General features: G+C 53.3%; 2 protein-coding genes across 2 annotated transcripts; both read right to left on the bottom strand.

Moving 5' to 3' along the window:
* Positions 1 to 3,928: 3,928 nt before the first annotated feature.
* On the bottom strand, positions 3,929 to 5,723 carry BESB_034280 (SAG-related sequence; the record flags this gene model as incomplete). The annotated part of the gene is made up of 3 exons (XM_029362014.1): positions 3,929 to 4,395; positions 4,903 to 5,280; positions 5,708 to 5,723. 3 exons carry the CDS (start codon positions 5,721 to 5,723, stop codon positions 3,929 to 3,931), a joined length of 861 nt encoding a protein of 286 aa, XP_029220979.1.
* Positions 5,724 to 14,311: 8,588 nt separating this feature from the next.
* On the bottom strand, positions 14,312 to 15,334 carry BESB_034270 (SAG-related sequence; the record flags this gene model as incomplete). Its single annotated transcript, XM_029362013.1, has 2 exons — positions 14,312 to 14,817; positions 15,154 to 15,334. The coding sequence occupies 2 exons, from the start codon at positions 15,332 to 15,334 to the stop codon at positions 14,312 to 14,314; spliced, it is 687 nt and encodes a 228-aa protein (XP_029220978.1).
* Positions 15,335 to 24,975: the final 9,641 nt, after the last annotated feature.

Here is a 24,975-nt window from a genome sequence, read left to right as displayed (position 1 = left end):
AAGCAGTTTGCCACACCTAGTTCAAAGTTGGTTGTCAAGCTCCTCGGGTCCGAAGTGGAGCTCGCAGTCGGCGGCGCTGGCAAGCCGTCGCCAGGAGAGACTGGTAGTCTAGTGTCAGCGACATTAATGACGACTTTGCAGATGTCTTTTGGAGATAAGTTGAGTGCGTCCTTCGGATAAGAACACTTGCAATATACACTGAAACTTTGCCGGGGCAGCTCCCTCACTGAAATCGTGTAGACTCGAGCACCCTCTTTTGCACCGCTGTCCACGAGCTTCCCCGTCTTCAACGCTTCTCGCAACTCCGCGGTGTCTTCTCCCGCCGTCTCCGTAAAGACCTGTTCAGAATTCTGGGGGCTCATTACTCCTTCAAAGCAGGTGAAAGCCGGGGCATCGGGTGGCGATTTGATGTCAATGGCAACCGGCGAGCGTTGCTTCTGCATGCTCTTGCGTCCGCTGGGACACGATCGCGGAGCGCGCGACTGCGCTGCGAATGGCGAATGACGTAGGTGGACACACACGTGAAGAGAAGCCGCCAAACAGCAGAGAGCTGCGACTGTACGTGCTGGTGAGCAGAGTCACACACTCGCTTACATGCGAACCCTTTGTTAGATGCGTGGCTGAACACGTGAGGTGCCTCGAATCTGGTGGAGTATGCCGGGCTATGAGCCTGTGAAGAGAGTCTGCATCAGTAGCACATGCATGATAACCCCTTGGTGCAGCGATGGTATTTCCTTCGGTGAAAGGACTTACTTGGCTTGATGGGCTTGGATACCAGCACAGACACCTGCACTTTGCAGACGTCTTTCGTCTTGCCCTCATCTCCAGGGCCCCCTCGGCCTGTCCTGATCTCGTCGGCTGCGCATTGGAAGTAGATGGTCTGAGCATTTGCGGTGCCCACTTCCACGCTAAAGTGGCGGGCGGAAAGCAACGTGGACATGCGGATTCATTTACGTACACAGCAACTCTAGCGCCGCAACGCTTTTTACTGAGCATAACTACCAGTGTACTAGTACACCCCTTGGAGTTTGAGATTAGTTAATGCATGCCCAGTATATGACCGAATCTTTTCTCTACAGCATCCATTTGTAGCAAGCTTATTCTGACGCAGTTGCAGACATCCGCAGTTGGAATGGATCGCCGATTTCCGATTACTGCGCGACAGGACGTGAGCGAATCTGACACAGTCAGCCACACACTGGTGGTGTTGAGCCGCGCAACCTGCTTCGCCGGTCCTGTCAGAACAGTCGTTGGTAGCAACACGGGATCACTGGATGACCGTCTTGTGATGACAACGATCCAGGCTAAAGGGGAACGGACCAGGCGCGTTGGAGGTGGAGAACAGCGACGCGGATCATGTGATAGCTTCGGCGGCCTATAGCAGCGTTGGGAAAAAAAGACTAACAAAGCACCAAGTCACTTTTGTGTGACAAAGCGGCGCTATTACACGGAATTCGGCGGCTGCTGAAGTCATTCAAAGGCCTTCTCATCCACGCTTCTGTCACGTTTATTTCCCCCACACTAAGCTAGTCGGCGGCGCTTGCAGTAGGACGCTAACGCATGAGATGCTCGAGGGGAGAAATGAAATTTTCTCGTTTGCCGCCTATGGCACACCGTGACTAACCCGAAATCCTGAAAGCGGCGTGGTGGTCAAGCTTATTATTTGAAAATCGCGGCTGTCCACAAGCGTTTTTTTTTGTTTTTGCTCTTGCACTGCCGACGTTGCATAACGGGGTCGACGAGACTACTAACTCATGACCAAGGGTACCGGTCGGCTTCGGCGACTATAGGGCATCATTCAAATATCTCTCATGTTTCTATTGAAAGAAAGGAGGCGAAGCTGGTGGCGGAACACCAAATTTGTTTCTTCATATTTACGCGCTTCTGCTTCGCGTTTGCGGCTGTGTGTTCACGCTTTGACGCACACAACAGCACTGTCAGGCGAAACGTTGGTCGAGGAAAAATTGGGCATTGTCTCAGGCTATTGATAACCAATCGTGAACGACTATATTCAACCGGGTCAGTGTGGCTGCTGCATCCGCGGTCTCGCGTATCCGTGTGCTGCTGCGACGACTAAGGCGCATAGCGCACAAGAAGTTCACAGGTGACAGTCACGCCACACTTTTCAGAGCAGTTACAACGATAGCAGCAAAACGCACCGTCCCTCTGATCCGCCATTGTAGTCTTTCAGCAATTGATCCTCACGCCACGGCTCGCTAAACTCCGTTCAAGCCCCTAACGCCACACATGTGAAATCGGAGCGCTGCTAAGTCATATACAGGTTCTTTAGCGCACTAAGGCCGATGGGCAGGAAGCCCGCAAGGAAAGGCAGCACCTTGATCTCCGCCGAACTCGACGGCTCCGAAGTGGCTGTCGTTGTAGACGGCGTAACTGAAGCAACACTCACGACAACTTTGCACTCGGTAGAGGATTTACCAGGGGGAGCAACAGGTAGATCATTCGAGAAGGAACACTGGTAGTACACAGGCACCTGCCCACTCGGCAACTTGTCTGCTGAAAGCGCATAATATGAGTTGTCTGTATACTTCCCTGTCTCAGCGCGCTTCCCAGTTCCGAGAGTCTTTTTCAGCTCGACCATTTGACTGCATGGAGTCTCCTGGCACGCCTCCTCAAAGAGTTGGTGGGATACAGTTCCCCGCTTGCCGCACGTGAAAGCATTGGTTGCCGGAGCGGAAGTAATGTCTAGAGACACATTCTCTGTGGTTTCGGTGCATACTTTGCCACTAGCCACACGCGGTAGCAGAGGTTGTGTTGAATAACGTATCAGTGCGTCGGTTCGTTTCAGAATATTCTGCATGCCGAATTGCGTGCCCGATGCATTACGGAAGCAGCATGTTGCCGAAACCGCTTGGTTTAAGGCGACGCTTCTTACGTCGTGTAATCGCTTGAGGCGGAAGATGGTACAGCAAGATTGTAGATATGCGAGAGATATTTTCTGTGTTCTGCGTCCTTTCCATGTGCGTTCATCAGTGTCATTGCGCATCGCTGGTTTAGGGGGTCCACTCAGCAACAAGCCTGATAGGTACTGTAAACGGAGGCTACGAGGCGAGGGCAACACCATCAGTTCTGAACTTTGCCGCCGGAGAAACGCACTTCTCCCTGTCTCCCGTCTGTCAAAGCTACGAATAACGCAGACTAGCGTTTCATTCTTTCTAGTCTGGCAGTTGTGGATGCTTGTTCTCCTCCTGTGTCTTTGCAGTTAGTACGATATTCGAAAGCACACTCGAGTCGCAGTGCCAGATTCGGCGTGGCGAAATGTGACACAGTAGAACAATGTTCCCATGTTCAGCCCAGCATCACAATAGAACGCATCGCATATGTCAACTCTCAATCCATAACTGTGTTTCTTGCCTCATGGACATGAGCCGCGTGTGCGAACCTCTTCTCAGCGGGAGCTGCGAGGTTTACAGCCTCCTCAAACCACAGTGGAGCACGCTGAGCACGCTCTCACATTCAAGCAAGACGGGGTTGCCAATTCTGGTTACCTTGTCTGCTTCTGGGGAAACGCAGTAAAAGTGCGCGCTCACCAATCTTTGGCAACATCTCTTTTTTGGATTATACTTTGGCGAGGCAACTCGTCTCGCCTAAGGCGGCAAACAGTTCTCAGCAGATCCCGCACCCGCGGACCACATACAAGAGCTAGATGCTGCTTCAACGAGTTCAGCGAGCACTTGAGCCTGACCGACCCGCCGTGACGTCTTCAATCGCGGGAGCAACTGGCGACTCCTGGGAAAGTCCTTTCTGCGTCATTTGTGAAATGCTGCTCAGCGCTGGACTCGCACTGGATATCCCAAACAACGGATGTACACACCGACAAGGCCCGATCTTTGCGATCCCGTTGTCATCGTTGTGTTGCTTACAACTTGAAGATCGAACACCGCAGCATACCACTGACTTTACAACAAGCCTAAACCACATGCAGGCTAGCCAGAGTAGACAGACAGAGAGCGACGACTCCTGCAAAAAATTGCTGTCCCTTCATATCCGGCGATGCCCATGACGTGCCGTCCGACGAGGTGGATGCCGCTGCGTCAACCTTCAACGCCACCTTGCACTCATGCTTGCCAGACTTATGCTCCCCAGTGCCATCACCATATATGCACTTGTAATACACGTTCGTGACGGCTTTTGGCAATTTTGATACTGAAAACGTGTAGATCGGGCTAGTCTCTGTTCCTCCGCTTTCGACAAGCTGCGCGGTCTCGAGCATGTCACTTAGACGGCTCTGCTCTGTAGAAGACGGATCCTTGAATGTATGATCAAGGAGCGGTGGGGACAGGGTTCCGTTCTCGCCACAAGCGAAGAGCGCGTTCTTTGAAGTCTCCGTGATGTCGAAGGAGAGTGTCTCGGTACCCTTGCTACATATACGTACTTCTGAAAGTCAAAGAACAACGACAGATGACAGGAAGACAACTGCAGTAGTACGGATATGCGTTGACAATGTGGCGCGTACCGCTATGTGCACTGATAAAACGGCGTCTAGTCACGTCGACGGGACAGAGATCGCTTCGCTGCATAGAAGGAAAAGAAAAAAAGATAAGAAGGAAGCTGCTCGTGGTGCCGGGAGAGCTGTAGAGGCGTGCGCAAGAGCATCTGACTTCAAGACGTTAGGGAAACACGAAGGCTTGTCTGGGAAAGTGGAGCGTCAGGGGTGATAACTCACTCTGTGAGGACCGCACATTCTCTGCACTCATCCTATATTCCCACGGTCCTGCTAGGTCCCTAGCTCGGCGTTGATCGTCAGCGAATCCATAAGATGCTCCAGAAGTTTGTCGGAACGCTAAGACGATTCCAAGAATTCTTTGTCGCATTACGGTAACTGCGAGAAAGATCCAAATGGCATAGAGAAAAATCTCCCGTTGAGACCAATCGACGGCGTACCTTGCGAAGGTTTCTTCAATACCGCCAACAGAGAAACCTGTACTACGCAGAATTCTGTAGGCTCAGAGGGGCCAAGTTCCTCTGCTCCTGATACCCCGACGACCGGCTCTTTATAGCAGTTGAAGTAAATGGTACGCGGTTCTTGAGGGGCATGTTGCAGCGTGAGCGCGTAGTTCCCGTTCGGTTTCTTGAGGGCTACGAGGTCCTTGATGGTCGTGGTTGTAGTACAGTCCGAATTCAGACATGCCAGTTCGCCATCGTCATCTGGATAAAGTTTTGCGACAGCCGTGCCGCATTTGAACTGGACTTGGGAGTTTACCGAAGTGAGACGGAGCGAGACGGTGCTGCCCCGTTCACACGCCTTCGGCTCGGCAGAACCTGCGACGCGGGACAGAAACAATAAAGAAAATAGGACCAGAAGAGGGATACAGTTCCTGCAGAAGAGAAACGGTTGGCTCCGGGTGGACGGAGATAGTGTGTCAGGAAAAACCCGGGGTGTGCAAGGCATCGTGGACGTGGAAAGGTACCCCGTGGGACAAAAAACACCAGCGGTGAACATTGCTATAGCAGATACACGGACGCAGATATGAATTATGTTGATATTATGAATTAATTGCATGCGTCTGAGCCACGATTGCCAGGTCCTGGCGATCCGAACAAGAGGCCACATTTCGTCTCCTTCACCGTTACGGCGGCGGCCGGTTGAACACGCGGTTAAGCTTCTGTTTTTCTTCACGGCTACAGATACATCCACCCCACAGCTGGCAAGCCATGGCCGCGCACCGTGGGGGAGAGACGAACCTACCAGTGGACCCTGACATTGGTTTCTGTGACGGGGGGTGACGAAACAGGAAGGGAGCGTGCCGGGCTATTTACCTCGAGTTGATCTGCCAGAGGAACTACTGTACAACGGTTATGCACCTCATTAACGTATGAGTTTTTTTTCATTTATGCGCAGTGTCGCATGCGCCCCTCTGTCCTCTTCGGCGGCAGCAGCGGATCGGGTGTGACGGCCGCCCCTCCCACGGTGCAAATGTTTTTTAAAATCAGTGATTGTTCACAGTGGAAAAACGCGACCACTGAGAGGAAGCCGGTCACGACAACGAGTAAGACCAACTGGAACAGTCAGTCAGTGCCCAGAAGGCGTATGAGACTGGACGCCATTTTCGGGGAGCGCCGTCCCTGACCCAGAACCGGCGGTGCTGAGAAAAGCGTTAGCGGGAAACTCGTCAGTGGTTCATGCAGAGTTTGGCCACTGTGTGTACTGCGATATCGATAACTGGCACGGACATCCTGCTCCGTCCTTCATCGTGGTACCGGTAGACGGCGTCGCGTCTACATGTTCTTCGTGAGTACGGGCGTCGAAACCAATCGGCTGGTGCGGCAGGAGCTTACCATGCACTACGTGTGTGCTTTAGCGTTTGGGCGAGCTGAAGATGGGCCTTCCGCCCCCGCCTCCGAAACACTGTTAAAGTAGATGGTTTGTAGGAAGAACGGGCATTCACTACGCGGTAGTGTGTATTCATTATTCAGTCCTTTTGTGGTAGAGACGAGATCTTGTAACTGAAATGCGTGGGTTACATTCGGAGTCTCCACATGCCTTACTGTCCCCCGCCGGCGGGTCCAACTGTTTTATATCTTCGGCACATTCGAATTTGACCGGAGTCCCTTTAACTGTCAGGCGCAGATACAGAGGTGTACCTTTTGAACACTCCTGCTTTGTTTCTTGGCCATCGACGGTCGAACCTGCATGTAAAACAAATGTAGCACACAAAACGGTCATGCATCTGAACCACACAGATGAAGGAAGCATTTCCAGGGAATCTCGCGTAAAATGTTCTATCAGCTACCGCTCCTTTAACAACATGGAAGCAACCAACTGTCTCGATGTGGCAGGGAACGGGAAATCACCTTTTTTTCTCTCTCTCGGTACTGTAACCTCGAGCGCCACGCGTGCGCTCGCTCTGGGCTCCTGCACACTCGGAGTGTGGTCTTTTCACTGCACCTCACCGTGTTCTGCAATCTGTACCCTCTCTCGCAGAGTTTAGTCGTGGTAGAGCAGATGCACGGTTTCTCGCTGTTTTCGACGCACGGTCTTAAAGTGCTCTTTCGCGTACAAATCACATCTGCAGTGACTGTTTTTGCTCAGGGGACGTCGTGTGAAAAACCGATGCACGCACAGGCCTCAGACACAAATCGACCTGGTGTTGGTCACACCGGTGACGAGCTGCCAAGTTTCACTGTTCATTTCTCTTCTCGGGATAAAGTGCGGATTTTCAGGACGGTAGAACCCAGATCAGCGAGAGCAGATGCAGTCGTTGTTGTCTTCTCTCACTGTTATGGTGAGTGCAAACACGAGCTATACATTACACTTAGACCATAGCCGATGTAAGAGTGCAGATGAATCACAGATTAGAGACCGGTTGCGCGACACTCGCCATTTTAGGTGGCAAACGAACCGGCGCCGTAGATTTCGTCGGCGGCTCTGAGCGGACACCCGATCCCGCGGTAACTCCACGTAGGAGACACTGGGTCCTGGGTCAGATAACCCGTGAGGCTTCCCTCGGAAAGACACGAGCGGCGAGACATCGGGCGTGCAACCGGGCGCGTCTCTCAAACGGGGGTACGACAGTCGGCGCGGGATACGGCTCGGAAGAGGGCGGCGCACACTACGCCGGATAGTGTTCTTGTCTTGCCTCAAAACGTTCCGCAGCATATCTACGGGAGGTTCGAATCTGAGCTTGCTCTTCGGAAGCTCCCTTCACAGCCACGCCTTCTCATGCGAGGGGGTAACCGCCTGGAGGCAGCTCTTTTTTTCCAAGTTCGTGGTTCCTGTGTGCTGCACGTCGTGCTGTCGTCTTCTGAATAGGACAGTAGGCTATCAGGGAATCTTCCAGAAATTCCACAATCCGGGCCCGCCAATTTCCCACCAACACCCGAATACAGTTTTGACACATTTGCTGCAGGTGAATTCGGCCTCCGAACATGCTGACGTCAGATACAGGCAAATGGGTCTGTCATTGGATCACTTCCCTTCCATTTCACCAGTTCGCACCAGCCAGAATCATTAAACTAGCCACTAGTGAAAGCGGCAAAGCCCACGCATAGATGGACGGAGAAAACCTTTGTAGAGTCGGCACACATCACCTATCCTGAGCGAATCGTGGTGCCCTGGAACATCACATAGGAACTGGCGGTGTGCATCGCTAAAGCAGAAAGAGGAAGCGAGAATAGAGTGCTGCGGGGACCTATTCGGTTTTTCATGCGGCGGCGCCACGATTGCCATAGAGTCTCTCAGGAAAAAGGATGATTCACTGTTGTCACTCCAGGGCTGAAGGGGGGCAGACCGACGTCAACCTGGGCAATCGGTCTTGCTTCGTGTGCATAAGACCTCAAGGCCCATTTGCATCTGCCCCACAAACGTGATGGTTGGCGCCGCCACCAGGGGCTGCTTTTTCGCGGTAGAGACAGGGAGGCCAGTGTTGCAGACGCCTTTGGATGTGGTTGCCCGAAATCAGTTACTGAGCTTCGAGTAATAGCTTTCAAGATACCGCTTAAGTCAGATCCAGCACAGAGTCACAACCAGGTCCCCACGAAAGCACATGCAGACCCTGCAAGACAGCTCCGAAAACGACCGCACCGCCTGCAAACTGCAGCATCGCTCTCGCTTCGTTAGCGCTTGTTGGCTCGGGTGTGGACGTGGTTGTCGCCCGCACTTGTGGGCCGCCGCCGGACGAAGGCGCTGCGGCAACGTCCACGACCACCGTGCAGTCACTGTTCCCACCTTTTTCTGACTTCGCCTCCAGACCCGCATTGCCATAGGTGCATTTTTAGCAAAGCGAAGTCCAATTTATACGCAGTGCCTCCACTGACAGGATGTAGTTAGGGACGTCTTTTGATCCACTGGTCCCCAGCAGCTGGCTCTTGCCCAGTACGTGCTGGAACTCTGGTTATTCGCCAGATTTGCTATTGAACGTTTGCTCAAAGTTGCCAAGAAACATCGGGGCGTCAACACCACATGCGAAGACTGCAGTCTGCGAAGCAGCGGTGATATCAGCTGTGACTGTGGGCTTTCCTTTGGCGCACTCTGTCGCATCTTGACAGAAACAGCAGGGACACGTTGCGGTATGCGCCGTGAACCATGAAGCAAGACGGAACACGCTGTGCATTTAATAGTCTTCACACTACCGACGGTCTCCTATTGTCTCCAGGAGCCCAGCTTGAGTGAGAAGTTCCAGGCTGACACCGTAAGCGCTAGTTGCTTCGATGTGACCCGCGTGCTGCTGGAGTATCGAGATCTCATGAGGAAGATGTGTCACCCCACCAAATATCTATACTGAAGAACATGTTCAATGAGATTCCCTTCAGACTATGTCATCTCCTTTTATTCAACCTCTCCCCTGCGACGGCTAACGCCCCTAAGGCGTACTTTCCTGCGCAGCCTGTTTCGCCTCTGACCATAGCGACACCTGCACAATAATTTTTGTTAGGCGCGTCGGGCACTCCACCACCTCCCCGCACGGCGGCTGCAGCAACGCAGTTGAAATAGATTGCCCGAGATTCCGAGGGATTGTTTGTGTGCTTCAATGTGTATCCTTTGGTGTCAGATCCCAGCGGTAATAACACGTCATGTTATTACCGCTGGGACTACGAGCTGTTTGATATCAGCGCTACATTTGAAGTGTATCTGTGATTTTATTGATTGTAGGCGACTATGGAGAGGCTTTGCTGTTTAACATTCCTGCTTCTTCTGTTGTCCAATAACGGCAGAAAAAGCAACGACTGTGGACTGCAAGGATAGAAGTTTTAAGCAGGCATACGGAGAGTGCGTCGTTAAGACAGGAATAGGGAGTCTTTGAAAGCAATACCAGGCAACGCTATGGCTCCCGAGCAAAGCCGCATGCCAACAACAACCACCAGAACCCGTGGTGGAACCGACGCTAAATTGAAGTACACAGTTGTCGGGAGGAGAGGGCCGTCAGGCTGTCGCAGCGAATGAATCACCGGGACTGGATATCCGGCTCCTCATCGAAAGTCAAAGCACTCAGCCAGTTCAGTATATGAGGAAAAGATCTGTAGAAGGAAAGGATAGTTTCCCAGTAATCTCAGAGCTATCCCCGCTACGAACCGTTATCGAGCAGGGATGTAGCAGTTTACTTCTCAAAACTCTCATCTCAGATCAAGTCCAAATGAATTCTGTGCCGAGGACAATCATGTGTTCGTAGCGCGGCAAAGGTTGGTTCGCGTTTGTTGTACTCTAGGAGACCAACCGGGCGACGGTGTGGCTCCCCTGCGTCCGAGTTAGAGTGACCTTGGCACATCAGCATAGAGGGCGCTCACCCCGGGTCAGAAAACCCCTGATAACCCAACAAGGACCCGCTGGACGGGGACCGGTTCGCTGGCGTGGCGTCCAGCATACCGAAATAAAGAAGACAGCGGGAAGTACACGCGACATACCTTCCAGCGCAACGAGATGGAGGGATCCTGATACACCAGTGCTAGTGCTTTACGGCCAGAGGTGGGTAGATCGAGAAACGATTCAGAGTGTCATGTCGACGTTACAAGAATCGCGCCGCTGTCGGCACATTTGTTTCTCAGCATTAATATATATGGGGAGTGTTTTGCGATGAGATATGAGGCTCTCTCACGAGCAATAAACAAGTCCACACAGCAGGCCACAGGCACGCATAGAAAGCACTTGGTAATGGCGTAGAGCATGCTGACTTTGTTAGGAACTTGTCGCACGTTCACGGGACTTCCCTCGTCTGTTTTTCTCGCCGGCCGAGATGCCTCATGGTCACACTGCAAGCGAACCAAGAACAGTTATGTGCAACGCTGGCTTTGTTTCTGTAATAGCGTGCCCTCAGGGAGGAGAGCGGTAGCCGACAAGTTGCCGCCTGCCTCTGACAAGTGTTGAGGGGCAGCTTGTGTTCGGTGAGAGCCATGTGAACTATCGGCTCTCCCAAGCGACTTGTTGCACGATATACGTCAGGATTCTCTGTATTTGTGTTACTCACTCCGACGTCAAACGCAGGCACGATATTCATCTTGGAGAGCGCAGGCGAACTTCGTAAATGCAGCGTCGCGCTAGCGTGACGCTCAGGTTACGTGAGGGCAGATCATTTGGCGCATTGGCTCCACCGAACATATCTGTGTTCCGCCAGACGTATCCGGTATCGCAAAATGAAAAAGAGAACGCGAGTTACCATCTATTCGCATTGTACGCGTCGCTCGCCACGATGTTCGAGCAGCCGGTCATTAGCATTCTCTGGCAGACCCCGGACGTATAGCGTGTGCACGATTTTACGTGCTTTTTTGATGGTGCACAGAATAAGATTCCCGTGATGGAGCAACTGGCACTGTCGGCCGGCATTCCCCATGAACACTGCAGCCAGTCGTGCAGCTGGGAATCCGCAGTGATGCCCTTAGTCAACACACTGACGGGATCTGAGAACAACCGAATTACACAGCATACACGCCTCTACAGCGACGCTGGTTGTTGCTTCGTGGAACTGGATACTCAGACACGAATCAAGACAGTCATATTCCGGCGCCCGTCATGACAGCTAGCGCAATGGCAAAGGTGCCCGCTAGGGGTAGCTTTGGGCGGCGCTGCCGCGGCAACACTCACGGCCACTTTGCAGACCGCAGCTTGAAACGTTTCTGGAACACCGCGCGAGTCCGGCGCTTAAGTGCATTTGTAATAGAGCGTTGTGGAGTCTTCCGGCGACTCTTCAAGCGTGAGCGCGTAGATAGGTTTTTCCGCTGATCCGCCTGCCTCGACTGGCTTCCCTGTCTGCCACACGTCCATCAGTTCGGTGGGATCGTTCCCTGACGGTTTAACGAATGTCTGTTGAAAGGTGCTAGGAGTCATCGTTGCATTCTCCCCGCACGTGAACGACACAGTTGCTGGCGCGGAAAGGATGTCAATCGGAACCTCATCGGTGCCTTGCCTGCACTCATTTACACCTGGAAGGAGAATACAGGAAGGCGAAGTTCCCTCGAAAAGGTTTATGGCTGCGTAAGTACAGTGCGGAGGGAATACACTCAAGGTTTTTTAACGAGAGAGCCAGCCCTCCAAGGTGGCGCAACTCTAGTCGTGTATGCAAAGACGTCGGTACAGTTCCTTCGGATTGCCTCAGTAGTTATAAGCTACTCCACCCGCCAGCAATTTAAAACGTGCCTGACACGACTCTAGCAGGACGATCCATTCTCTTTTCGGCTAACAGCGGCTCTGACGCTCTCTATCGAGGTAGTAGCGTTGCCCGTTTCTCGTCGTATCCAATAACACCACTTACTTTCATGCTTAGGCTGGGCTGCATCGTCTCAGATAGAGACTTGGACCTTGCAAACTTCGTTTGCAGTTGTGGGGCTATCGACGGCCCTCCCTGGGCACCTGTAACTGCGGCCTTCTTGGACACACAGTTTAAGTATATCGTTTGGGGCTGAGGACGGGAATCTTTGAGGGTGAGTGTGTGCCCTCCGCGGTCATCTCGGTTTATCGTTACGAGATCAGGTTTGGACACAAGTGTTCGGCAGTCTGAGTCCTGACAGGTTTGCCCTTTGTCGGGAGAAAGAGTGGACGTTATTCCAACACACTTGAATTTAACCGTGTGTGGAGCCATGATTGTACATACATCGCTGGTTTGGATGAAGAAAACGTTGCTTTTCGAGCACTCCATAACGTCCGAACGGCGACGCAGTCACGTTCGACTTTGCAAAGCGGGTTCAAGTTTAGCGGTGTGCGGACCAGGGTCCCCGCGGTAGATAACCCGCAGCAGCTGAATCGGGTATCCTCAGGAGGCCGCGGGGTCTCCGGGTATCCCGTCCAGCAGTCGAAAAAGCGAACAAAAAAACACGATGACCAACGGCTGGTGCCGTGCCTAGTACAAAACAAAAGAGAAGCAGGTGAGAAGGTAATTCTCCTCGTACTAGGGAAGGTGGTTTAGGCTGGACATTAGTGCTCCAGAAATTGTACATAGGGAACAGGGGAGTTGCCCAGCCGAAGTTGAGGTTATAGGTGAGGAGCGGCTCTTCTGGATAGTTAGTAGTACCTTGGGGGTGTTGCAGGCGGAAATCTCCGGCCCCGCTTAGGACGTACCGTCCAGGTTAGCAAATGTTGTATTAGGTAGCCTAGGAAATGACGTGTTGAATACCTGCAGCTATGCTGCAGACGTTTGGAAGGTCAGTCTCTCAGACTTCACATTACTTCTTAGCTGTGTTTTTGCCAGCCACGCTTGGTGGCTCGCGGTCAGCGTGCAGCGAACCTGGTGCACTGCGTGCAACAATGAGCGAGCGTCCCTTGAACTCGCTATTCGAGCTAAGAGGGATAGAAGACAAGATGCCGCCTGGTTCGGGAAATGTTTGAGCATTCGGGCGTAAACATTCAACTGCTTGCAAGTTATTAGCACGGAGTGCGCCGAACTGCACCCCACGTTGTTCTAAGCGGCTCCCTAGCCGGTCCACGTGAAACTATAAATGACCGTGCTGCCGACCCGAAGTTCATCAGTATACGCCAGACTTTTCCTCGTTGTAAAAAACGCACTTGAAGACACCACCGGCAGGATTGCATTCTCCTCGCGCCCTCCAACTTCGCAAGGGCGATGTCTGGATATATATCTATATATCAAGCGTTCTCCTGGAAGCTACCGGAGTCACCCCGAGAGCCACGTCGGCCGGCAGGTGCAGATGAGCCTCTGATCTGTCGGCTCTGGGGAGAGTAGGGGCATCACAACAACCGATACCAAGCCCAGCTGAGGTCCCTACAGTTGCGTCTGTGAGATACGATGCTACCAGCCGCCCCTTCTTCATTTTCTGAGGTGGCAAGGCTGGAGACGCCTGCTGGGGACAGAACTAAGCGTTGCAGTGGAACTCTGTGTGTTTTCGGGGGGATGACTCTGATGTTGTGGACACTCGACGGAAACCTGACCCGCCATATGACTGGCCCGTGTTAGGCCGTACATCAGCATCAACGCAAATACGCTTCCCTTATGGTCATCATCCGACAGGCGCTGTTTAGGTTCATTCCTAATAAAAACAAAGGGCCCATCACCGGCACAGGACCGTCAATGGGGCAATGGCTTGTTGCGAGGAAGCCGGTGCCAAATGGGAGATTCCAACTATACATGCATGCCTCATCGCGATACTCGACGTGTAAGTGTACCCTGCAATGCGCTGTGAGGGCCCGCTTACAGCAGCCGAAACTCAGGTAACAAGGCATCTGCGTTGGTCGGGCAGCGATGCCACTTCTGCAGCGCACACAACTGTGGACTTAGTAATCGGCAGAGAGTGTGTAACATTGAAAAAAAGAAATAACGGTGTGATATGAGAAGACTGACCGCGTGTCGTCTCCGCGCTTCAGAATCGCCGTCGCCTAGGCCCCGTGGTACTGACACATACGGACCACGCATCACGGTCCTGCTTGTGCTCCCACCGTGACTGCTATACCGATAACAATAATACCTGCACGGAGATGCTGCCCAGACATTTCTGCCGAGCTCGTCGTCTCTGAGGTCGAAGTGGAGGTCGACCTCGTGACCTTGCTAGGCGGGACGGGTGGATTCGCCGCCGCCACGCTCACGGACACTGTGCAAACTGAAGGTGGGAGTCCCTCTGGTGGCGCAGGTTTGTCGCCTGGATAAGCGCATTTGTAGTAGAACGTTGCCGGATCTTTCGGCAACTCTTTCACGGTCAAGGTGTAGATAGGCTTATCGTCCGTCTCTCCCCCTTCGGCCAGCTTGCCAGAGAGTAAGTCCGTCAGTTTGACAGTGTATTCCTGGGACGACTCCTGGAATGTGCGCTCGAAGATTCTTGGGGTCATCGTTCCATTGTCACCACACGTGAACGAGGCAGTTGCTGGTGCAGAAGTGATGGCGATAAACACCTTCCCGGCCTCTTTCGTGCACTCTTTCACACCTGCAACAGGATAACAGCGGAGCAGGCGGCTGTAGGACTGAGAACTCGGCGCTGCGAAACCCCTGAAAGCGTGGCGACTTGTCTTCAGACGGTGCGGCACCCCGACTGGCGACTTCATGGAGCATTGCTGGTCTGCATCTCTTTCTCACCAGATGGATTTTCCCCTTGTTTTTCGGCACCGTGGTGCGAGAGGTTTCTACCAGGAACTCTGATAAGCAGCGTGCACAGAGTTCGACGCCCTTAACACAGGCCGCAGTGCTCACTGACCAAGCATGACAGCTCCCGTCGGTTCTGCAGGTCCGGGGTCGCTGCCCCTCCTGGACCATTGTCACTTACTCTCTGGCTTGAGTGTTTCCGGATTCCGCCAGAGAGCCACTTGCACTTTGCAGACGTCTCTCGCAGCAGCCGCTGCTGCGAGAGACCTTCCCTGGGCACCTTCAGAGGGAGCGTCGGAGTCGGCATTGGAGACGCACTTGAAGTAAATGGTTTGTGCCTTCTGGGTAGGAGTTTTACGCATGAGCTTGAGGCCTTCGGGCTCGATTGAGGACGATTCCAAGATATCCTGTGAGGATATTACCTTCTGACAGTCGGAGTCCCTGCAGGCTTGATTATTCTCGGGGGTAAGTTTTGGGGTGGCTCCAGCACATTTGAATTGAACTTCGTTAGTAGTCTCTGTTAGACGTAAGAATAGTGGACTCTCTTTTCCTCCGCATTCTGCTGGGGCTCCTTCATCACCTTTGACACTAGGAAACAACAGCAAGGCGAAAACCGCCAAAAAAAGAAAATATCTTTGCATACAGCTGGGCGCCAAATTCTGCCAGAGGAAGGCGTTTGACCCTTCGATTGGGGAAATACGCGGAGACCGCCTCGTAGAGTACGAGGTGGTAGGCGCGCCGGCGACATGAACCTTGCTGGAGCACATCTCTTCGGGCGAGGAACTTTGCGACCGATCTACGACCAAAATATTTGGCTGCGCTAATTATAACAAAGACTTGACACTGAAGCTGTCCAGAAAAGTCTGTCGCTGACATACACTCTGATAACACGCTATGCGCGGCTCGTGTCGGGCGCGCAGCTGCGCGTGGCGAAAGCTCCTAGAAATATGAAGGGTCACCAAATACAGCTTTGGCTGCATGCGGCATGGCATATATCTTCGGCGAGACACAGCCGCTGAAGCAATCGTGACCGAGCTTCGAGAATGACGGCCTCGCACTCGCCAGGAGGAAAGAAATCAAGAAATCTTCAGGGGCTGTTCTGCAGCGCGCGGATGCAAACAGCGTTGATAAAAGCAGCTCAGCCGTCATCACAGCCCGCGAATCCCGGCTCTCGTGGAGCTCGCGATACAGAGTTCCGGCTTCGGCCATTCTCATCAGTATGTGTCGGAACAAGAAATCCCCACTGTTCACGGGTTAGTGTAATCCCTTCACACTGCGAGCCGCCACGCGGCTGCCGCCGTCATGCGGGATATGAATCTCTTCGCAACAGGATGGGCTTTCTATGTGCAGATACATGCTATGCATTTGCCAGTATTATGAGTGGAGGCGACATAGCTGCTTCGAGGTTCTTAGGTGCCGTCTACGCTTTGCACAGCCTGCCATCGGAACCCGTGCAAATAGATTGAGATTCCTGTGTTGTAACGTGCATCGTCCGCGGACGAATGCCGTGAATATACCCTGTCTTATTGTTTTTGCAGGCAGTACTATGCAGTCCTGGATTGTACAGCATCGTGTGCACGGTTCAGCAATTCTGCTGCAGCTCTTCCGAAGTAGGACGGGTCGCGCCGCTGCTGCTTCCCAGGATGCGCAAAAAAAAATGAGCCGTTGCGCAGTCTTTAACGTGAATTTTCTTTCGAACTCGATTTAGGAGGTATCATAGAATTGTTCGCAGGGTATACCTGTGCTCGACGCAGTGCGGCTTCACTGGACGAATATCTACTCTAAATGAAGAGCCAGACGTTGCAGCTTCCTCATTCCTCTTTCCCAAAGCGTCCCTCGAAATGCTCCTTTCGACATGTGCCACACGTTTTCCGCCTCTGTGGGAAAAATCCTCAGTGCACGAAGAAGCTTTGCCTCCATACGATCCGGTCGGAAAAGTTATGATGTAGACAGTCTGAGCAGAACCCACTGTCACAAAGAATCGCAGGGATTTCCCAGGGCAACCGCTGCGGGTTCAGTTGCTCCGAACACATGTGCGCGGACCAGAGGCGCACAGGCACCTTTAAAAGCGAAACGCACTTTTTGCGCGGGACGACAACAACATTTCACGTAGTGTAGTGGGCGCGCAGCCCCAGTTGCCTCGCGGGCGCTCGCCGTCAGGCTGAAGGACCCGTGCGAAAGCACATGCTCCAACGCCGACCCCGATCGCCGCCAGATACGCGAACCCATCGCTGTGCCTTCTGCGATGCTGAGCTGGTTGAGACAGAGTGTACGTGCACGTCTGCGGCTGTGTACCATCACACAGTGACGTCGACCACGGTACCCCGGCGATCTTCACGTTTCCTGTGCACTCTTCCTTGGACCCGTCGCCTGAGTCGCCTCTAGGTTTGGAGTACGTGCACTTGTAGCAAGTATGTTTGTCCGGGTCGGGTATTTGTTCTACCAACAGTGTGTATCTCGGTGCTTTGACTGACTCTCCGCCTTACACAAGCTTTCCCGATTCGACGACCTGCTTCAGCTCGACCTGCTGGCTGCACGACAGTCCTTTGAAAGTTCGTTCGAAGTTGGCGGGTGTCATGGTTCCTCCTTCGCCGCACGAGAGAGTCGTGGGCTTGTCAGTGGAGCTGATCTCGACGTCAACGCTGCCGGCCTTCTCGTGGCACTTGCCGTTAACTAGGAAACGAGGGCAGACAGCAACATACGACTTAAAAACGAATGAGAGATTTACGTTGCGAAGCACCAGTGACACACCGCACAGAGTGCTGCAGCAGACTGCACTACAGCACGGATCGTGGACACCCTTCTCAGACGTGCAAGGACCCCAGGGAGCTCCGGGCGCGATGGAAACGTGGACGCTACAGCTCGAAACGAGACTCAGATCAACACAGTTGTGGCGACGCGGAAGCAAATAAACGAGGTCTGCTACTATGGGTCGTGGAGTTGCGTGAAAGGGAGCTGAACCATCACAGTTTCGCGTTCGCATTCGCTCGACAAGCAACACACCTTCTTGAACAGGCGCATCCGGTTTTCCCACAAAGCGACCTGAACGGTGCATCTTTGCTGAGTCTGGCCTGCGATCTCTCAAGGAGTTCCCTTTGATGGTTTACCAGCCGTGACCTGACGGGAGACGCAGTTGAGGTAAATGGTATGAGTCGGCGGTGGCGTAGCCGTTCGCGTGTGCATGTACACCGTGTAGTCACTCCCCAAAATGCATGCGGGGATATGGAGTTTTCAGTCCGAGTCCTGGCACGCCTTTTCTCTCTCAGGCGGGCAGAGGATAGGTGCCTCGCCCGTACACTTGAATCGGACCGATTCTTGATCAGGAGCCAGTCGAAGGTATACCGGATTGCCTTTGAACAAACATTCATGCTGCGCTGTGCAATTCCAGTGTAGCACAAGCACAATATTCATGTCACAGCTACACCGAGGAAGGCGGGTTGCACGCAAGCTAATACTGAGCCACGGCGTCAGCAATTGTAGGCCCTCTTCGCGGGTCCACCTCGAGGCAACGCCGCTGTAACGCTTGGAGCGAGACGCCCTGTACAGCAGTCTGTCCTAAGCATTTCGTGGAGCAATCACTTACACGCTGGAGCCTTCCGCTGACTGTGACAGTAAAGATGCTCTGGTGACGGTTGAAGTACCGGCGCCTTCGTACTTCTCGTCAACGATAGTGCAACGCGGCCTCTGGCATATTGATCAGACTCCCTCTACAACAAGTGGAACCATGCGCGTTATCGAGTAACGTATTACCCGTTAGAGAAGGGTATCTCCAAACGTCAAATAGCTACAGTTGCCCGTCAGAGTCTTCGCGTCTGACGAGGGGATGCATGATGCGATTGCTACTTTCACGAAATGGATCAATTGACTGTTGCTGGGAGGCAAACGCAGGAGCCTTTTGGTTGAACTGGCAGAGGCTTCGATGAAGCTTCCGAAGTACGTATCTATGACCGAATGCAGTTGACTCACGTCGAGTCCAGTCCCGTGTATGACTTGGTAGACATCGTGTTTCGCGTACCGCCAACTCCTTGGGTGTTACCCCGGGTCGCGCGGGTCTCCACTGAGGGGACTGAACACCCACTGGCAGGGAACGCAAGCGATCCTGCGGAGAGGGGAGGGGGGGGGGAGTCGGAAGCCATCCAGGGCAGCACAAAAAAAGCTGTTTTCCCGCGTATGTAGGTCTAGCTGGCGAGAAATATTCCAGGCTTGATTCTCCTACCACTGGGTGAAACACGTCGATTGTGAGTGCCTGCTCGACGTGACCCGCTAGCCTCACTCTGCGGTTACGGTGGCATTTTGACCTGGAAGTGACAAAAACTTCGGAGTTCCTCTGTCCCCCCGAGCGACTTCTGAGTCCAGCCTTATCGACCGATCATCCCGTGCACTGGAGTGTTACCTCTGGGTCAGCTAGTAAAGGGCGGACGGCATTCTTCTCGAGTGTCTATGGGTTTGTGCCCCGTCCCTACTCCCTCCCTCATTGGCACGGCGGAAGTAGACACATCACGTTCACGGCCTCGTGTCTGCACGAGGCAAAAGTCGCCGGATCTCAGGAGGTGCGAACAGTTTCCAGATACAGAGCCTACACTCATTCGAGATTCTGTCTCCCGGTTCATCTGGTCAGTGACTCATTCCTCGCACAGCACGACGTGTTAGTAGGCCACACGGGCTTGGTGAAAAAGAGCACCATGCTGGAGAACCACGCAGGAAACAAACAGGCAAACGCTCCTCTGCTGTCTTCGAGGAAAAATGAGCACTCAACAGGAGTCAAACATAGCTTCAAATCCGGTACAGCGCGCTTCCAGTCTTCTTATGGGACACGCTCACATCAAAATTCTTCCGTCCGGGAAACGGTCACGGCAGCCAAGCCGAGAGCCACCACAGCGGCATCGTGCTTCGTTGCATTCAGCTCCGCCGCGCGTGTCGGCTCGGATGCGGCCCTGTCTATCAGCGGTGTCTGTGACCCGTCTCGGGACAGCATCGTCACTTGTGTTGCGGCGACATTCACAATCACAGTACACGTTTTATGTCCAGGTGCAGAAGGCCGTGAAAGAGTGACCTCGTCGCCTGAATAAACACACTTATAGTACAGATGAGTCCTCTTCTTCGGCAGTTTGTCAGCGGCAGAGTGTAGACCGCGATGGACTGTAGCACGCCACTCTCAACCAGCTTTGCTGTCTCGAGCGTCTCCTTCAGTCCCGTTTCCTCTCGTTCTGGGTTTTAAAAAGCTCGTTCAAAGAATCCAGGTGTCAAGGCGCCTTTAGCACCGCATGTGAACGCCTTCTCCACCGGTTCCGAAGTGGTGTCAATGGCGACACCCGGGCTTTTTTCGCTGCATCGCGTTACATCTGGAGGAGACAGGTGGGAAGCACGCTCTGGAATTGGGCATACGCGTACTATGAGAAGAAGTTGGATCGGTATACATAGAATGAGACGCATAGTGGAAATTGTTCATCTCACGCAACCATCTGCTAGATCAAAGCCACGAGAATGCCCTTGGGAAAATGGTAAGTGTCCGCTTATCAAACGCCTCTGTTCAAAGGAACTATCTGGCTTGTACGCCAACACTCCAGCGACGTCTTCATCTAACTCAATATAGAGCCATTTCACATGCACTCTCATGTGGGAGGCTGGGGTATCTCGCAAACCCTGCTGTAGGCGGGCACCCTGTGGCGCAAAGGACTTAGACTCGTCAAACAGCGACACCTGGACTTTGCATTTTTCCTTCGCCGACGATTCTCGATTTGGTGTCCCGCTGGCTGCCCCCGCGGTTGCGGATTCGCAATTGAAACAAAGGATCAGCGGCTGTGGAGGTGTATTTTCAAGTTTTATCTCATATGCGCTTGTATTCTGTCCACTGAGCGTCATGACGCCTTTTAGGGGGGTGTGGGCGTCACAGCCCGAGTCGAGACAGGCGTGCGCCATGCCAGTGGGTTTCAGTGTCGAGTTGTTTTTGCCACATTTGAACTTTGTGGGCTGAGACTTGAACGTCCAACGAAGGTGCAGAGGGTCGCTCTCCGATGAACATTGTTTCACGTTGTCTTTCCCGCTAATGCCATATAGCGAGCCTAAACAGACGAAAACGGCGAAACCAAGCCAATTGAGGACGGCGCCCGTTTTGCGGAGGCGACTGTCCTCTGGGTGTGTGAAGTCTGGCCTACACCATGTACCAAGAAATGAATTTGCAACAGTAATTCGCAAGAAGCGAAAAGACTTTTCGGTTCACTGCGAGAAGTAATGATGCTTCAGAGCGACAAGAGCGAACACTGCTGAGACAAAGGCGAGACAGGTCTCTCCCACTGGGCTCCGATCCCAGCCCGTCTCTTGACACAGAGAGTATACTACGATCCAATTCAAGCAGAGATCTGTTCACAGGCTTGTTAAAATGGGCACGTCGTCATAAAAACAAATCTGATGGGGGATGGAAAACAAGCAATTACACACAGAGCGTTCACTCAAGGCGTGCTCGTTCTAGTCTCCAGCAGTGTTTTTCCAGGCGCGCGTCGATCCTGTAAAGTGCCGTTTCCCGGTCGTAACTGTTTTTGGGCGACAATGCTGGGGGTGTATTCAACAAAATTGTAGCATCCTCCGGCGCACGTGTTAAACGGCCTTTATCATCAGGTAGTATGGTCGACGCTCGATTCTCCCGCACTTGATGCCGCCTGGCGTCTCTGGCACGACGACGCCGTCCGCAGCGGAACTTGAGAGTTGCTGATGCCAGCGAGGCTCTAATGAAGAAACAAGAAGCCACGATGCTTCTGCATCAAACATCGGGGTCCACATCTGATGTTGCTTGTATGCTCTTTGTCTCCACCACTCAGTCGTTCAGATGGCTTCGTTTCTTCTCGAAGAACGCAACTTTACCAAAGGATTGGCCAAGTGCAAGCGGAATAGACGGGTACAGTGTCGTCACTCCTCCGCGTTGATCTCCATCGCCCATAAATCATTCAAAACGTGGCGGCTCCGACTCTGTACGCGTTAATCTGCATTGAGCACAGCAAGGTGCAGCACTTTACCGAGCCGCAGCATGCTCCACGATGCTCCACGTACCCCAACCAGTCCGCTATGCCTTTCGTCTTGTTCGTGTGTGCAAGTCAACACCTTACCACAGGGGCTGCTCGCCCTCACTATATCAAATGCCTTGCATCAGCAGAGGCAACCATTTGGGGGTACAGCGGATATTTCTTGCTAGCGTTTGGGTACGAACGATACCGTGTAGCTGCAGTTGTTCAGCAGGTGCGAAACGCCTACAACAGCTACTCCCGGGAGGGCTTCAGTCCCCTTAACAGTAGCCTTGTCTGCGAAACCGTCTAGATGGCAAAAAACGAAGTTGGGAGCTACGATCTACGCGGGAAGTCTGGGGTCAAGGTGGGTGGCAATTATGTTCGACTGCTGCGCATCCAGCGGAGACAATGAAAGGCGATGCGCATGGGAGGCTCGTCGGCTTCAAAAATTGCGGAAATGTTCCACGCAGAGGAGCGTAAAACACGACTGTCACATCTCATCGGCGCCTTGTGGGCTCGCATCTGAGTGTGCAGGCTCTGTTTTGTTCGATGTTACGAGATAACAGTGGTCGCCTTGCTTCGCTTTTAGTCCGACGAGGCAAGACTGGTGTCTGCACGCGCTTCAGACGCTTTGTTGCTCCTCCTCCCCCTCCAGTAGTGGGTGGCCAGGCGAGCCTCTGTGGCCTAGGATCACCTGAATTGATTCGGAACAACGTACGTATTGTGTAAAGGGATGACGCCCAAGTTCCATCATTTTGGCCGACAGTGCAGTGAGCCTCAAAATTAGACAGCACAGTGTTACCGTCGTATATACACGTGCCGGTACGGAAAACTTTTTCGTACTCCCCAGCCTCTCCGGAAGAGTAAAAAGTCACTTGGCTTCCACTTCCGAGGATGTGCATAAACGCCGCCGCATTCGATTCGGGCGTCCACCACATTTGCGTCCGATTCAGGAAAGCTTCTGGAAATCCCCGCGGTGCTACCTATTTTTCATACAGCAAGTTTACTTGGACGGGTCTCCACCAGGAATAGTCCGCTTTCTGTCGATGCTTCCCCATCCGCGCGTCCCACGGCGCTCATTCATAGAGAAAAGCACCTCCATTGACGAGCTAGGGCTGCCTCAACGCTGCCAGGCCCTTCAGGTGGTACACCGCGACGTGGAACTGCCACTGGCAAACGCAACGGCTCCTGAGGGCCCTGGATCTGTTCGATTCCCCGAAGCGCTCCCCGAAGTGGACTCGAGGCTATCGGTCTGCAGGAGGAGACACACACTAGGCTGTCCAAATGCGCATTCGGCTTTTTTATGTGTATTCGTGAGGCGGGGGGCTTGTCTATAACGTGTCTGCCAGGGCACCGCCAACAATGTCAGTCCCGACTGTTCCCAGTGTCTGCAGATGCGTTTTTGTCTACCCTGGTGTTGAGCTCGTTGTAGTCAAAGTGGACGTGGTTGTATGTGCCTGCGCGTCGTCGCCCGGGGAAGCGGACGGCGGTATTCTTGCGATTTTCACCTTTACTGTGCATTCTATCCACCGTCTGAGTCGTTTCTCTCCTTGGCCTAGGCGCACTTGAAGCATATAATTTTCTCCTGACCCGGCATTTGTTCTACCGACAATGTGTAGGTCGGGCTAGCGCCGGATGTCCCGCCTTCCGCAAGTTTGCCGGTTCTGAGGAAACGTTTCAGCTCCACCTCCCTACTGCACGACAGTCCTTCGCGAATTTGTTCGAAGCTGCGAGGTGCCATGGTCCCTCCCGTGCCGCACGTGAACGACGCAGCCTTTTCCGAGGAGCTGATCTTGACGTTTACGTTGCCTTCGGTTTTAGAGCAATTCTTAAAGCTTAGCGGATGACGTGAGAAAGGCATCCAGGGCATATACACATCTGTGTGTGGCCGAGCGGTGCACAGGAGACAGGCCTGTCAACCGTAACGACTCGACTTTCACAAGTCGACAAGGGATGGTATCTAACATGATTTGGCGCAACCAGGTCAGCTACAGGTAGAACACTCTTTCAGACGCTCGCGTCTATAACCGGCGCAACTGCGCGCACGGCTGAGCTGGGTCTCGGCTGCCTTGTAAACGTTCGGCTTCTTTCCCCGATGCTCGACCGCCTTACCTTGTTGCGGAGGCGTTTCGGCACTACCCCACAAAGCAACCTGTATCTTGTACTTCTTCTGAGTTGCAGTGTCTGGTGTGCCCCAGCGGTGCGGCTGAGGCAGACGTTGAATCGTTGGGAACGCGGTCGTAGTAGATGGTCTGCGACGCCGGAGGCGGACTTTTGAGCTTCAGGGTGTATCCACTGGTCTCGTCTCCTGAGACTTCCACGAGCTCATCTACGGGGGGCTGCTCCATGCACTCCGAGTCCTAGCAGGCTTGGTTCGGTCCCGAGGCCAACTTTGGAGTCGGTTCTTTACACTTGAACTGGATCTGTCTTGTGTCATCAGTCAGTCGAAAATATAGGATTTGCCCTTTGGACGAGCACTTCTGCATCTGTTTCGCGTTTGCTACTGGACAACGAACACAATGTAGTAGCAGCGATTACAGAGAAAAAGAGAGTGTAGTGTCTGCACAAGGAAGACCGGCGAAACCGTAAAGAAGTGTAGTCCCGTTGGCACGGGGACCGACGGGAAGCCCCAACGTACGGTACATGGTACGAAAGCCGGCGGCGGAATATGTGCCGACCATTCTGAACGTCAAGGAGTGACTCGTGGTCTCCGAAGGAGGGCAGTCCCCCGCTCTCGACATGAGACCTTTTTTTCAGGTGCCGGCGGGAGCCTCGTGTCTTCGCAGACCCTATCCAGTATTGGCGCAATGCATAGGGTGTTTTTCGCGTTCGTTTGAGTCCCTCCGAACCCCAAGCAGCCCATTCCAGAAGACAAAAGGTGCTGCCTTCTGGCATGTACCAGAGAGATAATGCATCGTAAGCCTCCGCGATGCCCGTACGATACGCCGGCGGAGTGCTGGCACCCCCCTGCGCTGCCGCTAGCTCTGGGCAAACGCGTGACTCGA

Source organism: Besnoitia besnoiti, chromosome II, assembly GCF_002563875.1.
Source record: "Besnoitia besnoiti strain Bb-Ger1 chromosome II, whole genome shotgun sequence".
Taxonomy (NCBI): Eukaryota; Apicomplexa; class Conoidasida; order Eucoccidiorida; family Sarcocystidae; genus Besnoitia; species Besnoitia besnoiti.
The sequence above is the reverse complement of the archived record's forward strand: the minus strand, read 5'-3'. Positions and strand labels throughout refer to the sequence as shown.